The following is a 17535-nucleotide window of genomic DNA, read 5'->3' as shown; positions in this document are numbered from 1 at the left end:
AGTAGTCTAGTTCTGTCAAAAAATTATCAGATCTCATGTAGAGCCAAGCTTTTAACTCTACAGCTACACGCCCTAATTCTACAAGCTCTAACATCCAAACTCTATGTACACCTTAGTACAAAATATGTGGCCAAGGTGAAAAATTTAATCACTGATCATTTGACTCTACACCTTAGTAGGGTTTGTGAAGTTAGGACTTGTAGAATTAGGGCGTGTAGAGTTAGAAGCTTGGCTAGTTCTACAAGAGATCTGATAACTTTTTGACAGTGCGAGCCACATTTATTTCTTGATTTGAATATTGAAATATTCTTGATTTACTCACCCGTTTTATACTTCTGTTCCGTCCGTATTCTGACACGAGCGCTCTGTTTCTATGGAGGTTGCAATATAAGGACAAAATTATCGCTGTTTGTTGTGTGTTTCAATTAGGGGCACATGACTAGATAAAGAAAACCATTTTAAATGAACAGTCATTAAATTACTATTTACAACGATTTATGAAAAACAAGTCATACATAGATGTGTTCATAATATATTGACATTTGTTAAGATGTAACTTTATATCTTCAGGCGAATTTTAAATTTTTTTCATAGTAATAATTTTTTTTGTAACAAATGGCTATTATAAATATTATTAGTGTACAGAACCCTGGTGAAATAAGTTCAAGCTTTACATTTATCAGTTTTGCTGACAGGATGCCTGTTATGTAGGCAGCCTATCTGGTTAGGTTACGGTTCTATTAATGCGTTTATGATAAACAACACAACTACTAAAACTACATTATACTTTTTTCATAAATAAACTTTCCTTACTTAAACTAAACTTTGCTTTAATTTTTACAAGCTTTTATTGAACTTCCAATATTTTTTATGTAGGTATGTTCAGGTCAAATCTTGCGAGCTAAATTATTAAACACACTTCCTATTATTCGATTGAGCTGAAACTTCACATACATATGTAAGTTCGGTGACAAAGCAAAATCCCATCAAAAACATTAAGGGGCCCACTGATTAACAGTCCGCCGGCCGCTATCGGCCTGTCAGTTAGAACAAAAAGTTGACAGTTCCGGACAACTGACAGGCCCATGGGCATACGCACGGTGGGGCAAGGTGGGGCAGTTGCCCCACCCTGCTGTCTGACCCGAAGTTAAGTTTTTTTTTAAATTGGAACAAGATCTCTAAGTTTATTTACTTCTGCCCCACCGCTTAACAAATTCTGGGTAATTCTGGGTACGCCCATGGACAGGCCGATACCGTCCGGCGGACTGTTAATCAGTGGGCCCCTTTACCTGTAAGAAGATGCAAGTTTCGGAACGCGCGATTCATATCTAATCAGTGTGATAACTATAATACGCACGTTAGATACTAAAAAAAAGCGCCAGTGAGACTCCTCCTTAATTTCAACCTATACTTAGTTGTTCGGTACCTAACGGTGTTATGTTATTATTGATTAAGCAGACATCATGGTATTCAATTTCAATAAATGTGATCATTATTATATCGCTCAAACAAAATTAATCATCATTATTTATCATCAGCATAAAGTAAGTATAGTATAGAGTAATCGGCCCATACAAGCCTCGCTTAGTTCCACAAAAATCCAAGAGATGTCACTCAGAGCACCATTGGGCCTAAATATATATTTGTGTTATTTCAAATCTTGCCAATTTTTAAATTAACATGTATAGTTCTAATTTATTTAGCATATTACAACAAAAACCTTTTAAAACATCCATTTACACATAGTAAATCGACGCAGAAAAAAATAAATAAATAATGGCATGAACTATTCTAAGCGCCATCTATCGCATTACTAGACAGTTAGTTTCTTGCCGTTGTAACACACTAAATAGCTCGATTGTTTGAGAAAGACTATCAATAGATGTCACTGTAGTAAATCCTCATACTTTATGATCATATCACAGACAACATATCAACATTATTAAGTAATAAATAATATAATTTTTCTCAAAAATGGACGGCAAAGTCGACGTTGCCGGTTAAAAAATAGGTCGCGAAGTGTGTAGTTTATGGTCATTCTAAAAATTAAAAAGTTAAAAACATTGCTGTCTCGATTTCGGGACTGCAATGTTGCATACAAATTCCATTATTAAACGAGTTCCAAACTTTTTAAAACTTTAAATGGCCATATCAAATGAAGGCATAGGTCCATTAAACAGCCGAACAGATGATCAGCACTTATTATTAATATAATGTTGGTACCGCGACTCAAATACGAGGTGTCTCAAATACGTTGGCGTATTTTCAGCAGAAAAATACACTTCAATTTTTTTTAAAGGCGGCAAGCAAATCTTTTTAATGGTTTTACTTTTCTCTGTGAAAATTAGAACGTTGCTTCTGTAAAATATCTCTTGCACCATTTTTGAGAAAAGCACTATATATGACTCGGCTGGAAGGCTACTTGCTGGCTTCGGATTCAATTAAACGGACTCCCAAGGTCGTCCGTTTAAAACGAATCCTCAGCTTGCAAGTAGCTACTTCCGAACCTCGACAATAATGTACTATTGTTCTTAGAAACGTGATAATAATTAAAATATATTAAACCTACATGGTATCATCAGCCACACTGTTAAGTGTTAACTGTACCGATGTACAGTTAGGAGTGTTGCTGTTTGTATATTAATTTACTTAACCTTACGCATTACAAAATTGTCCTCATATAGCTATACATATATTTTAGGACAGTCTTACACTAATCGACCTACTTGGTAACAAAACATTGTAAATTCTTGAGTAGTTTGAATAGCAGGGCAGGTGACAAAAACTTGCTCAAAAGCATAGAAGGTAGCATCCTATAGAAGTGGTGTACGCGTGCCTCCGTGAGGGACAAAACATGTAAATTCGACCAATCATAGCGTCGCATTGCGCCGCTATGATTGGTCGAATTTATTTGTTATGGTGGGCAACAAATGAATTCGACCAATCACGGTGGTCAATTTACGGTGGGGAATAAAACAAGATGTGAGACTGTGACAAGGACAAACAATAATAGCGCTTTCGCTGCTACTCCTACTGAAAGATACATAAGACTATCCCGTTCTGTCAGTTATCCCCTGCTTCTATTCATGCTCAAAAGAGAAGAGACATCCGACATTTAAAAAAATATCCCTATATGTATGAGAGCAATAATACAATGTGTAAATGTAAATACATACATATCTTATATTTTATGATCATATCAAAGCTGGAAGTCCTAGGTTCGGATCCCCCTAAAAGTGTATTAATATGGTGTCCCATGGTGGTGGCCCATTTGTCCCCGCCGCCATACAAGAGGTGTGGACAGATGGGAATAGATATAGACCATTAATATATACACACACAATTAAAAAACAAATAAATGTCCTATGAGGATTTGAACCCAGGACCTCCTACTTCATAGCACATAGCAGAGCAGGGTCACTGTCACTACTGACTAGCTAGGAGGCCGTAGAAATAATATACAATTTATATATATTTAAATTAAGTACAGTCAGCGTCGTATAGTAGGTCGCATCCAAAGTATTCAAATAGTTCAGTACGCCATACAAATAATATGGTGTACCGAACTATTTGAATACTTTGGATGCTACCTACTATATGACGCTGACTGTACTTATATAACAATTAACAAATCAGACTGGCAGCCACAGTTTAATGGCTAATCTAGGATTAAAACTTTTTAGTGGCTTGCCATTATGTTCAAAACATTTAGCTTCATACCACATCAAATATTTAAGTTTACCGCCATTGCCCGCCAGCATTGAACAAATTGGTTGTTAGTGGGTAGACAAAATAAAGTCACTATCATGTTAAACATTGAATTTATTAATTGTATTTTATTATTTTTAAGAGAATCTTCATAGCATGTGTCTGTCCGTTGAAACAGGAATCAATCTCAACCATCTTCCACTCAAAATATTTTACTTGTGGTACAGTCGCCATCAGATATATCGGAGCGGCCAAGGCGCTCACAAATATCTGAACACGCCTCTATTGTCAGGGCGTTAGAGTGCGTGTTCAGATATTGTGAACACCTTGGCCGTTCCGATATATCTGATGGCGACTGTACAGAGATGCATTGACTATTTCATCTTCACTCTCTTGTTGCATACATTGTAACTTCTAGTGGCTAGAGGCTGGGTCCTGAAATCAGAAACATATTTTTTATATATAAAATGTAATAATATCACAATAAAGTTTAATACACATTGCCTTCACATTGGAGTCTGTTTGCAAACACTAACCATTGTATAGATTTAGACCAAGAAAAGTATGCAGCGATATTGATCGCCTGCGCAGTACATGTGTTATTTCAAATGTCAAACATCTTTGAAATTATGACGTACCTTTCTTCTTTCTTGCTCTAACTCTAAATACTTTGGAATCTTTTGCTTGCTCGGGTATCAATATTAGCATGGGGGGTTAAAATAAAACTTGACAATAGTTATTAGTGGGCAAGGGGGCAAAGCAGTTGTTTAACCGGTCATGCTAATGTTGATTCCAGGGCAAGCAGAAGATTTGAACTATGAGCGTAGCGAGTGGTTCGAGAAGTGGAATCTTGAGCGTTGTGAGAATTCAAGGCACGAGGGTTAAACAAACATTGCCACCTAATGAAACACAGAATTTATCACCATGCCAATGCAGGGAAAATACCAACTATAAAATACCAAAAAAATCAAATCCACATGAACATTATAAAGAATTTATAATTCAAAATCATCATTTAAAAGTAAATTCTACCAGCTAACATAAGGAAACTCAAAATTTAGATCTGATTACTTTGCCCCACATGTGGGATAAATCATAAATGCAATTTTCTCATTAGTATTTGAACAATCAAGGGGGCCTTTACCAGTTGGTGTGGTGATAAATTATTTAATTAACCTTTGTATTCAAAACAAACTTACCTGAAGTGTTAATTTTTTATCAATTTTATCATTTATTGGCAAACAGTAGACACTGTCAGATTAATATGTAGGTTTTACCATTAGTAGTGTTCCGTTACTACATCGGCAATTCACGTCATCATCACAGGTCTTTTCGTCTATTGCAGACGATTTATGCATTGCTGTTTAGACAACGGGTTTGGTGATTGTGGAGGCCGATGCGTGAGCGGCACGACCTCCCACATTTTGGGCACATGTCACGCTTAGCACAGTCTTTAAAGCGCCACATCGGTCTTCCAACTTTCCTTTTAGCATACCTACGCAACTGCACCAAGCAAGACACGTCTAGGTATTCTATTCACGTACTTGTACTATAGTTCAAATGAAGCTATAATATGAAATTAATAAGTTTGTATAAACAGAAACAAAGCAAAGGCAACCAACAAACGCGGTGCCGCTTTGTGGCGACTTGACTATTTGACAGTTTATTTTTAGTGTTGCCGTTGAAAGTTCTTTCTTGTCCCTAAATAGAGCTTTTATGATTTATTATTATACAATATTATTAGTTCAAATAAAATATGATATTCCAAAAGACTACAAATAATATTATATAGTACTTAAATTCCAAAATAATGATAATTATGCCTCAGTGTCCATTTCTGAGGGCCTACCGCGAACCACGTTCGACGTGTTGCCTCTCTGTCGCACTTGTAAATTCGTACGTAAGTGTGACAGGGAGGCAACACGTCGAACGTGGTTCGCGGTAGGCCCTCAGCTTTTTTAAGGAACAGGCGTATAACATTACCCTGAAGTAGGGGACTAATTTTAAAATAGCAATAATCATTACTTGATGCCGTTTTTGACGTTTCTGTGCACGCTGTTGTCTGTCTATACTTATAGGTCACATAATTAGTGATACAAACACCTGCCTGGTCAATATACGCAAAATTAGATATATTTATTCTAATTATAACAGAAAAAGTTTATTAAAACAAACATTAAATGCTTTTGTATAATAATTTCAGGTTTGATAGGTACGGGTTTTGCCATGGGAGAAGTTGAAAAGGAACGTTATGAAAACATATCTTTGTATGTATAGGTACTAAGATGGTACAAATCATGTACAAATCTGTTGCTTAAAAATAAAAGCACGACGCGACGTTGCCAAACTGCTATGAGTTACTGCGAAGCGAGTCCAGTTTAACTCGACAACGTCGCATCGTATTGTTACAATAGGGTATTTTCGTACTAGTCAAATCAGTTACTTTTTTATAGTTATTGCAATGCAACTTGTATCGTAAATTTTTAGAAGGCACGATAAGAGTGAATTGAGCATGAATTGAGGTATTTTATCTCATTAGGATCGAAAGAGCTCGTGAATTTGAGTACAAATAACACAAAAGTGGCAAAAAAGATCACAATATAAAAAATGGCAAAAAATAGTAGTTTTCGATATAAGTGCGAGAAGTATGTCATTTTGCACGAGTACCGAGCTTTCGATTTTTCCGGAAATATACTGAGGGGCTACCGCCAAAACCGAAATTCGCAAATTGCGGGGATCTTTCTCTTTTACTCCAATGCAGGCGTAATTAGAGTGCTCATTTTTATTTAATAACTTATGCTTTCTTGGCAATTACTTACAAACATAAATCACTTTAAATGTTGAATAAAAAAGGCGGGAAGGGAATAAAAAAAGTTTTACTTTTAATTGCCATTTTTTTCAATGTGGATTCTGTTGTCACTGTTGTCAGCATTATGCCAATTGAAGAGAAATTGTATTATTAAAATTAATAAAATTAATTTTCAGAACATATAATTATACATGGTCAACCAGATCTTGACAGTAGAAAAAGGCGGCAAATTTGAAAAATGTAGGCGCGAAAGGATATCGTCCCATAGAAAATTTGAATTTCGCGCCTTTATTTTACTGACAAGATTTGGTTGACCAGCTATATGTAAAAAAACATGAATCTTTTGTTATTTCATTATATTGATATATATCTAATTAATTACATTTATATTAAGTGTATAAAGTGTATTGTACGAACGTCAGCTTCATTCTGTCGCGCGCTGTTCAAGTAATACTATTGGGTCTCGAATAATACTCCTTTATGCCCAATCGCGCGTTGTTCAGGTGGGTCATTTATAAGCGGGTCTCGCATAATACTCATTTATTTAAAATGTATCAATCAGATTACTTTTTAGCACTAGTGTAAAAAAATCAAACTTTACGCACGATTTGCAGCTACAAAAACTAAACTTTTTGAGCAATTGGATTAAAAAAATATAAAGAAACGCTCAAGTACCAGTGGCATGGTGGCATATAGACGGACTTACGCCAGTAGTAATGTCTAATCCTTTTGCCATGCACCAATGGTAGCATGCGCAAAATTATTATGACAGGTATTTATTTTCAGCCGGTTTAAATAGTTTCGGCAAGACTTATGTAGCATTCTTATAATATATAAATATTATCATCACCACAGTATCGTTTTCCGAAATTACTTTATGGTTATACCGTTTGGCTACGCTATTTCTCTGTACCCTGCCTCTCCCTTCCCTCCCTGTACTCCTTAAGTGCCCGAACTCTCTTTACTCATACTGAAAGATACATAAGACTATCCTGTTCGGTCATTTCCTTCCACCCCTCATGCTTGATCCAGTTTTAAACTAGATTCATGATTTATTCAATACGCTATAAAGCGACATCTGTTGATTACTTCTAATCGTTGGCAACGACATATGTCTACTAACTTTCAATGAAGACGTATAGATGTCGTTAGGAATTCTATGATTTGGATGTGACACAGCGCCATCTTGTATCCATGATAGGCAACAGTGCTTTTTCAGTGACGCCATCTGGTAATGGTGCGCTTTTAGGCGGTCACATTTGAATGTATGGGATAGCAGCGTCTGTATATATGTAGTCTGTGTCATCAGTAAAGATCAACCCTGTATACAATCAATACTCGTAAGTTTAAATGATAATGTATGTCATAATATGTATGGATGACATAATATATGCTGAATGATATAGCATTACCTATTGATATTAGGACTTTCGACTTTTATAAATGTTATATTGGTAACTATATTTTTTTAAATTGTATTCTTATCGGGCTGTTATGATTCTTCGAGCTTAGTACGTTTAAAATTATTATTTGCAAATTTTATTTTTTTATTTTAAACAAGCAGGAACGTCTGCGAAAGATTATTCGGGTAACTACGAAACCGGTTCTATTATGAAAATCGCTAACTGGGTCTAAACCACAATCACTGCATACTGTGGCTACGCTTACGCTACACCATGCTTCACTGAACTTCTTACTAAAGCATCTTGCTTACGGCTCGGCTACGACATTGAGCGACTTGCGACGGCGACAGCGACAACCATAAGTGGGAACGAAAGCGCTGTGTCTCGCTCCAACCTATGGTTATCGCTGCCGCCCTCGCAAGTCGCTCAATGTCGTGGCCGAGCCGTTACAGTTGGCGTAGCAGAAAGTGCTAATAGTTCATTCAATAGATATTTCCAATATTCAAATTTAACCCATTTTCGAAGTTACTCCATAAGAAACAAGAATGATTTCTAAACCAAAAACAACAAATTGTATTTAAAGAATTTATTAAAAAAAATGAATGAAATAAAAAACTAAACTTATCCTATTTTACTTCGTTACCAGACGACCCTATTCGCTGTAAACCGGGATGATAAATCAGTTGGGCCTCCAGTATCTTATTCTGTTTCTCAATGGCCTTCAGTATCTTAGAAGTCAAGACCAGCAGAGTCCTGTCAGCATCCAACCCCTCCATATAGTTACCCGGTGCATCCTGAACACAGGATATACCTTTCAAGTTATTCCCGAAGTCGACCGGCTCCGTCGCCGCTGGCTCTATCATAGAAATCCCATTGTTGTAATCGCTAATAGCCGCAGCCAACCATTGGCAATCGAAACTGTTCCCGTCCATATTCACTCTCACAGCATACTTGTGCCCAACCCAGCTTTTATAATCAAGGTAATACATCCCATTGTAACGCACCGACAGCACTTGAAGCGATTTCAAGTCAGTAAACACTTTAGAATCCAGAATGTTTATATCATTGTAGGATAAATCTAAATCTTTCAGATTGCTAAGGCTCTGGAATACTCCATACTCAATACGATTTAAAAAGTTGTGGGACAAACGGAGAGTCCTCAAGTGGCCGAGGTCTTTGAAAACCGAAGGAGTCATGTTCATTATCTCATTATACCTCAAATCTAAGTACTCGAGACCAGATGGCAAATGGAGGGACGCCTCGTTCAAATCCTTAATGTTATTTTTGCTCATATCCAGAATTTTCAGTTCATCCTGTTGCCTTAGCTCCACCAAAGAAGGATCTTCTATACTGTTGGACCGTAAGACTAACATCAACAGGCGAAGTGTCTGTCCGTGTGGAATATTCACGACTGAAAGAGAGTTGTTCGAGAGATCCAACACCCCTCCCTTGTTATGAAATTTAATTCTCAAATTATTTACATTAACTAAATGATTGACTGACATATTGACGTACCTGGGCATACTTTTTATGCTTATAAAATTAGGATCGGGGACATTTTCCAGTTGATTGAAAGACAAGTCTAAATTTTCTAAATGGTCCATTAATAAAAAGGATTCATAGTTAAGATTTCTTATGTAGTTATTGCTGAGATTAAGCAATTTGACATGTTTTAAGTCATCCGCATTTACGACAAAATCGATTAGCCTATTTCGTGAGAGATCCAAAGATGTAAGACGCAAAATGTATCGAAAAGCAAAAAATTCGATGTTTGTTATCGAGTTATTGGAAAGATCCAGCTCGGTTTGAATATCATTTAAAATTTGTTCTTCGACTTTTCTAGCACGCCCAATTAAAGTCTCAGAAGTTGCATTCGGCAGAGACACTAAATAGTTATCAGAAAGTATAATTTTGCACCTTGAATGGACGTCGAAATGGGGCCAGTGGCGGGCGAGCACGTCGGAGGCTATGTTCTCGAGATTATTACCAGAAACATCGAACGTTTCTAAATGGTAAATCACTTGAAGCGACTGCATATCTACGTTCTGAATCTGATTTCCTCTGAGATACAAATGTTTTAAAAGTTTCAGACTATTGACCGCGCCGTCTAAATCAATAATTTTATTATTGGTCAGCTTTAAGATTGTAAGTCTAGGCATGCTGCTGAAGGTGTTATTGTTTAATTTACTAATATAATTGTTTGAGAGGTCTAACTCTTCCAGCGATGTGACCTTGTCGAAAGTGCCGTCAGGAATACTATCGATTTGATTAAAAGCAAGGTTTAACTCCTTTAGTCGGAAAAGACTACCGAAAGTATTACTATCTAAATCTCGAATATAATTATAAGAAAGATCCAATTCTTCTAAGGATGTCACTGTATCGAAAGTATCTCCAGGTATATCTTCAATATTATTATGAGCCAGTGATAGTGTTAGTAGTTTGCTCGGTTGCAATTCAATATGAAACAAAGTGTTGATATGTGACAATCGGTTGTGTGACAAATCTACTTTCTCCAAATGTTTTAGGTAGTAAAAAGGGTAGCGTGTGATGCGTTCAATATTGTTACCCACAAGGTGTAACTCCTTTAAAGCGTACATTTGTTCTACGATGGTGAGATTGTCGTAAGGCCAGCGTCCGAATGCTTTGAAGGAGGTGATGGAGCGTATGAAAGCCTTGTCGATATTGGTGTGGTTTTCGTTGAAGGTTGGGTTGTGCAGGACGACTTTTACGTCGACAGGGTAGTTGTTGGAGAGTTGGCACTCGCCGGGCACGTGGGCCCGGGTAACGTCGTGGTAGCAGGTGTACTGGAAGGAGCAGTTGCCGAGGTCTCGCGTGATGGTGGCAGGACAGTGGCAGCTTCCCAGGGTCACCGCAGCCAGGAAGACAGCCGCAGTGTAAACTGAAAGAAAACAAATGAAAAATCATCATTGGGGCGGAGCGGCGCTTCTATTCTGAATTATTCTGAGTTGATGTTACATCATAACATCACACACTAACTCAGAATAATCTCGTAGCCTTACTTTCTTGGATACGTTTTGCGGGCCGAATGCGAATCTATCGAACGCCTGATAAAGGCAACGTCGAGGGCACCAGATTGAAGGATCTATATATGAATGTGCCAGTAAGGTAGCAGTTCGGCTGATCGCTAGCAAGAGTGTACACCAAAAAATTTTTTTTTGATACGTACAGCACATGATAATTTAAAAATGAATGCAACTTTACAATCCAAATAATCATAAGGCGCCACGGGGCTCTTCAAGGAGTTAAATCTGCAGGTGCAATAAGCATCAATACTCGGATGAAAAACGCGGCCTAAGCCCTAAATTATCTGCCGCCTTGGAATATTTTTCCAATTAGGAACACATATACACATACGCATACCTACACATACATACACACATAGACATAGACACACATATAATAGATATCTCTACAGTTCCCGTTCAAAAGTATTTGTCACAGTCTAATTGTTCTACATATAGGTATTTAGAAACAATAGAACCATATCTCTTTTTAAAAAGTTATGCTAATTATTATAAAGTTATGATAGTTTTGATGCTGACCGTACCAAATAATAAAAACTTTAACTAGGGAACAAATCAAATTATTTTATGAAATATTTTTGATTTGTTAACACTGCTCGCCCTTAGAGTTAATCAAAGGCGCCTAGCATTTCAAAGATAACTTGGGCGTTTATTTTGTTGTCCCCTACACTTTTTTTTCAATTTTGGGATTTTTTATGTTATTTCTACCCAGAATCACGAGCTCTTTCTATCCTAATAGGAGAAAAAAAGTGTCCCAAAATTTCCATACATTTTTAGGGTTCCGTACCCAAAGGGTAAAAACGGGACCCTATTACTAAGACTCCGCTGTCCATCCGTCCGTCCGTCCGTCCGTCTGTCACCAGGCTGTATCTCACGAACCGTGATAGCTAGACGGTTGAAATTTTCACAGATGATGTATTTCTGTTGCCGCTATAACAACAAATACTAAAAACAGAATAAAGTAAAGATTTAAGTGGGGCTCCCATACAACAAACGTGATTTTTGACCGAAGTTAAGCAAGGCGGGGTCAGTACTTGGATGGGTGACCGTTTTTTTTTGCTTGTTTTTTGTTGATGGTGCGGAACCCTCCGTGCGCGAGTCCGACTCGCACTTGGCCGGTTTTTTCGATCTTTCCATTCCGCGACCGCCATACAGAGTCTATGAAAAATGGTGAGGGAATGGAAATAAAAACCTTAGGACACTTTTTTTCTCCTATTAGGATAGAAAGAGCTCGTGATTCTGAGTAGAAATAACATAAAAAATCCCAAATTTGAAAAAAAGTGTAGGGGACAACAAAAAAACAACGCCCACATATACCAGAGAATTTAGGACTAGTACCGCCGTGGCCACTAGTGCCGCCGTGGCTGTTAGTGGTCAGGCAGGACGTTAGCCGCGTAAGCTGAAGACGCGAGTTCGATTCCCGCCTCGGCCACCGGTGGACTTGGTGACTTTTTCTTTAGTGTATGATATATATTTCAGTTTATAATAATAACTTTGCTTACCTAGTTTATTACTATCCATTTTGAGAACAATTTTGAAGTTATCCTGGAAATAAATACTTAGATTAGCAATCTAACGAAAAAATTATACAGGAATCGTACAAATTTTAAAAACATAAGTCGAGGCCGGGTTTGGGCAATGTATGTTACAACCTTGCTTGCTAACCTTCGGGTAACAGGGGGGACATTTTGAGGGAAAGATGCGTGTTGTACCGAAATAACAGGTGCCTAATCATAATAATAAATACCCCGTTTATAAATAATAGTTTTTCAAGATTGCCAATCATGCCAAACTTTGCCTAGTTCAAAAAATAAGTCATTCGCTACCACATCTTAGCCTTAGGTTGCCTATCTTCCTTTTACTATACTTAAATTAGATAAAGACAGTTGTTTGGTAGAGTATCACTGTTTTCAAGCAATGGTAAAATTGGTAAACAATGTCAAGAAGGTTTATGGTACCTACCTACGTAGGTACTAAGATTTGATACACAAAATATGGGTCTCTATTGTTTCCCAGAAAGTTTTTAAGTTATAATGTATAGTTTGCCCGCATTTTTGGTAGTCATAATTCATTTGGTTCAGAAACGCGTCACTTTTCCGGATTGCCATAAAACAAACCTAACCTAACCTATCTATAATCCCTACGAAAATCCTGAAAAGTTAACGGTTTCAGTTTTATGACTAATGATAATATGACAAACAATACATTATGACTTAAAACTTTCTGGGAAACAAACAAACAAAATATCTCTTACTCTAAAATGCCTACTTTGCTCCCGAATTTGCTCCAAAACTCGAATTATTATATAAGTATATGGTTATGTATATTATGCAGATTTAAAGACGACCATCATTACTATATATCATGTTGTATTCATATCAACACCTTCGGTCGCAAAGTAAAGAAATTGCTACTCGAAAAGACATTGTACAGTGTAAAAGAATACCTAAATAATGAGTACTGATTCTACCGCAAACATGTAATTTAAACTGTATAAGTCATTATCTGTGTAAATTGTAAATTAATTAATGTAATTCATCATGTGGATATTTTGACGATCTTGATATATATTCATCTTTATATTCGATTGTAATAAAAACATGTAATTTACTTATTGAGAAATAAATGAATCTAAATCTAAATCTATTGTTACAATTAAATGAGGTTGTGATATATTTTTTTTCTACTCCAGCACTTAAATGTGTCAATTAAATGACTGACAGTGATATCTAAAGCAATGTCATTTGAATGCTTTGTCTATAGGCTCATAAGATGACTGCTAGCAGTCATCTTATGAGTATAATACAACTGCTTTATTTTTTTTAAAGATACAAGTTCCGATCATCTTGATTGAAAGAGGTATGTTTTCATTTACAATAATAACTCTTTTTTTTTTAAATAATAACTCAATTTTTTTTAAATAATAACTCTTTTTTTTTAATAATAACTTTTTTTTTAATAATAACTTTTTTTTTTTTTTTTTTGGCTGCAGCTGTCATAGAAAAAGTAATGTATGCAACAGCTCATAATTGGTTCTTAAAATTCAAGGGTCGACCCTTGAATTTTAAGAACCCTTATTATATCACTGTTGCATAAACTACTATAATATATTAAATCTATTGGAGCACAATTACCCAGTAAGGAGAAAAGTAGGTACTTTACGGCACTTAAAATGCAATAGTCCTTACCTCGGCAACACATTTCACAGGCGGTCAAAGTCGAAACTGTTACTTGAATGAATGTATATTAGCACTTTAATTGGACACTAGGCATTTTGCTGATGGTGCGAAATGCGAACGGTGGTCGTGTCAAAGAGTAAAATAGATAGACTCGTCCAATTTAGATTAGATGCCTGCTACTTTTGAGAAAAATACGAGTATAACTAGGCGCTCATGAGCTGCTAGACCTCGCAAGCATAACTTATTAAAGTTGTATGTATGGCTCCGCCATTTAGAATAATTTCCAAAACCTGAATCGATAACAAATTCTATTTAATTATCGAACCTGCTCACAAAATTTCACGAGCATCGGTTGAGAGATGGGACCTGTAGAGGAGAACATCCTTAAGAAAGCATTTTTGCCCAAGCTGAAGCGGAGACCTTCGCTAACGCTCGGTCAATAATATCAGCGCTTTATCTAATAACTTTTCTTTTAATATTTGTTAAAAGTACGGGGGAAAATCCCAAAAAGCGTTCTATAATAGGTACTATACTTTTAGGTATCTCTAACACTAAGCTGTAACCTAGGCTACCATGCGGTGGTAAAGGTAGGTACAGTCAGCATCAATAGTAGTTGATAAACTCACCAAAAAGTACCTCTCAAGCATTTTTATCACTTGTCATGTCGTGCGTCACTTTTGCACTAACTTACATACTTGTTAGAACGTGACAGGGCATAATGACAGTGACAGATGATAAAACCGACCGAGGTGGGGATAACTTTTCCAAATGACACATAAATAAATCTCTACAAATCGCGTTCAAAAATACTTATCTATTACAGTCTAATTATTCAACGTAGACAGATGTATCGATTTTTGATAAGTTGTTGATTTTTCACTCCCGAAAATTCCCATATAGCAAATTTCATCGAATGTTTTAGAGCCGTTTCCGAGATCCCCAAAATATATAAATACTACGTAAGTACCTATCTGCGCTTGTTTAATCTATATTCTGTGCAGTTAATACGAAATACGAGGTGCCTCACTGCCTTATCTAAAAGAAATGCTATACCACCGGCTATGTTCAATCCTCTGTAGACACCAAATATATCTTAACAATTCTGCACCTTATTGTGTTGTAAGAAGATGAAATGTGTGTACATATTTTTGACATTGTCCGTACTTGTAATAAACAAGCCTTATATATAGCAGCTATTTTGATGCCACGGGTTTTGTTCAACTTGCTTACCGAGGACGGGGAGACCAGCGTATTCCAATATTTCGAACTCATACCTACACTGCCAGCGCACTGCATTTACATATTAGTGCATTAATATAATATACATATTATAATATGTAGTAGATTTTTAACCGACTTCCAAATCTAAAAGGAGGAGGAGGGTTATCAATTCGGTTGTATGTTTTTTTTTAACATTATTTATTATACATTTTTAAACAGTTTAAAATATGTCTCACGAAAGTTTAATATCGATTATTATATTATATATATATAGTCGATTTTTAACCAAGGGATGAAAGGGATTACAGTCGAGGTAGTTCAGCGCTCGAATGCAGTGAGAGCGCCGATAGTCCGAGACTGAAATGGTGCCTTTCACTCAAGTTAAACACTCTACTTTTCATTTCAAATACGAGGAAAGTAAAATACCAACGTGTATGCAAAAAACATGGCTAAGTATACACTTTTATAGTATTTCTTTAAACCTACTTGGAAGGTAAAATGCCCTAGAGAAGAAACGTATTACTTTCTGCACGCTTCACTTTCAAAGCACGAGAAATGAAAAAGTACCTAAAGAAGTAATTAGAAATATTGGTTCCTTATCTCATGGACGACATGATGGTCGCGATATCACTTGAGCTAGTCATGCAGTTTCACTCTAATATACCTACCTACGGGAGAGATATCAACATCCGTTGTACCTACTTCTAGATTTCATTGGGTAAAATTATGATTTTGGATGATAAATATTTAATAACATTCATTTGGATTTGATTTGGTTTGATTTTGTTTGATATTTTACATTTAATATTTGCTTCGGGTTGGTGTGGTGAAAATTTTTGTGTTTCACTTGGGGGCAAATTTTGTTTAACCCTCGTGCTTTGAAACCCTCGCAACGCTCAAGATTCCATTTTTCGAACCATTCATTTCTGGAATCTTTCGCTTGCTCGGGTATCAATATTAGCACGAGCAGTTAAACAACAACGTTGTCCCCTTGTAAAACAAATAAGGTAAAGGGCCCCTGTTTCGGCAGGTTAAGGCTCTTGAGAGTTTGTATATTACCAAGCATTTTTTTTAAATATTACTAAGCATATCAACACCTTGAAAGCTTTTGAGTAAGTTATATTAGTTCTTTGTTAATAATTTAATGTATAAACTATAGGGTTTTAGTTGAAACTTTTTTTTATATGAATTTTTTCGTGAACCTCTTATTTGGCTCCCATTTCGTGATACAAATTTAGCTCAGCTCCTAAGTTCGTGAATTCGTGTCCCCTGTTTCGTAATAAAGTTTTCTTAGAGTAATTGGTGATAATTTGCTGATAATCATTTTAAATTACCTACTTACGAGTAATTGTAAGGTCAAATTAAAAATAATATTGAAAAAAAAAATTAAATTGAGAGCTAAGTAGCTTAAAACTTTTTGTACTCGTCGACTTTAATGGTTGAAATAAGACTTCGTAAACCGTATGGGTACTTTAATACTTGATTAAAAGCCGAAACTATATAAATAAAAAATTTAAAAAAAAAATTTTTTTTTTTACCAAAAATTTTTTTTTTACTAAAAACATATTAACTATCTTATACGTTAAATATAAACATACACAAAAATAAATCAAATAGATTGAATTATAAATAAAATTGTGCTAGTAGTTAATATGAGAAATTGAGAATATACGTGGAATATACCTTAAGAATTTAAACTCGGGTCACATTCAAACTCGTTTTATGAGAATTCTAGTGAAAAAAAACATATACCGAATTTCGCTCATACGAAACTTCATGAAATACATTAATTGTTTTCTAATTTATTTTTTTAATTATCTTCGTTGTTATATTTAAAAACAAGCACTCAAAATGTATCTAGAAAATCCTTGATTCGTTAGTGGCACGAAACAGGAGACACACGAAAAATATAATGACCGCTATTTCGTGAGTCGATTTATTGCAATTTTAAGGTATTTCTATGCATATATTCAATCTTTTTTCTTATCAAATCAATTACTAAGGAACCCACAGAAACACTCCCAAAAACTTTTTTTCGAATGGGTTTAGCTTTTCCTTCCTATAAGCTTAACAAGTGAGAGCGCGCACCTTACGCCTAAAAAAAGTGCACGCATACAACACAGCTGTTCGCGGCCGTCTGACAGTTTCGACCGTCGTATTACTCTCAGTTT

General features: G+C 35.9%; 1 protein-coding gene across 1 annotated transcript; it reads right to left on the bottom strand.

Annotated features, from left to right (window-relative positions):
• Positions 1-8536: 8536 nt before the first annotated feature.
• LOC134655380 (toll-like receptor 3) lies at positions 8537-14216 on the bottom strand. The gene is made up of 3 exons (XM_063510834.1): positions 14153-14216; positions 12467-12509; positions 8537-10819 (listed from the first exon to the last, which is right to left on the bottom strand). Exons 2-3 carry the CDS (start codon positions 12483-12485, stop codon positions 8547-8549), a joined length of 2292 nt encoding a protein of 763 aa, XP_063366904.1. The 5' UTR covers positions 12486-12509; positions 14153-14216; the 3' UTR covers positions 8537-8546.
• Positions 14217-17535: the final 3319 nt, after the last annotated feature.

The sequence above is a fragment of the Cydia amplana genome, chromosome 16, assembly GCF_948474715.1.
Source record: "Cydia amplana chromosome 16, ilCydAmpl1.1, whole genome shotgun sequence".
Classification (NCBI taxonomy): Eukaryota; Metazoa; Arthropoda; class Insecta; order Lepidoptera; family Tortricidae; genus Cydia; species Cydia amplana.
This window is presented reverse-complemented; position numbering and strand designations above follow the sequence as displayed.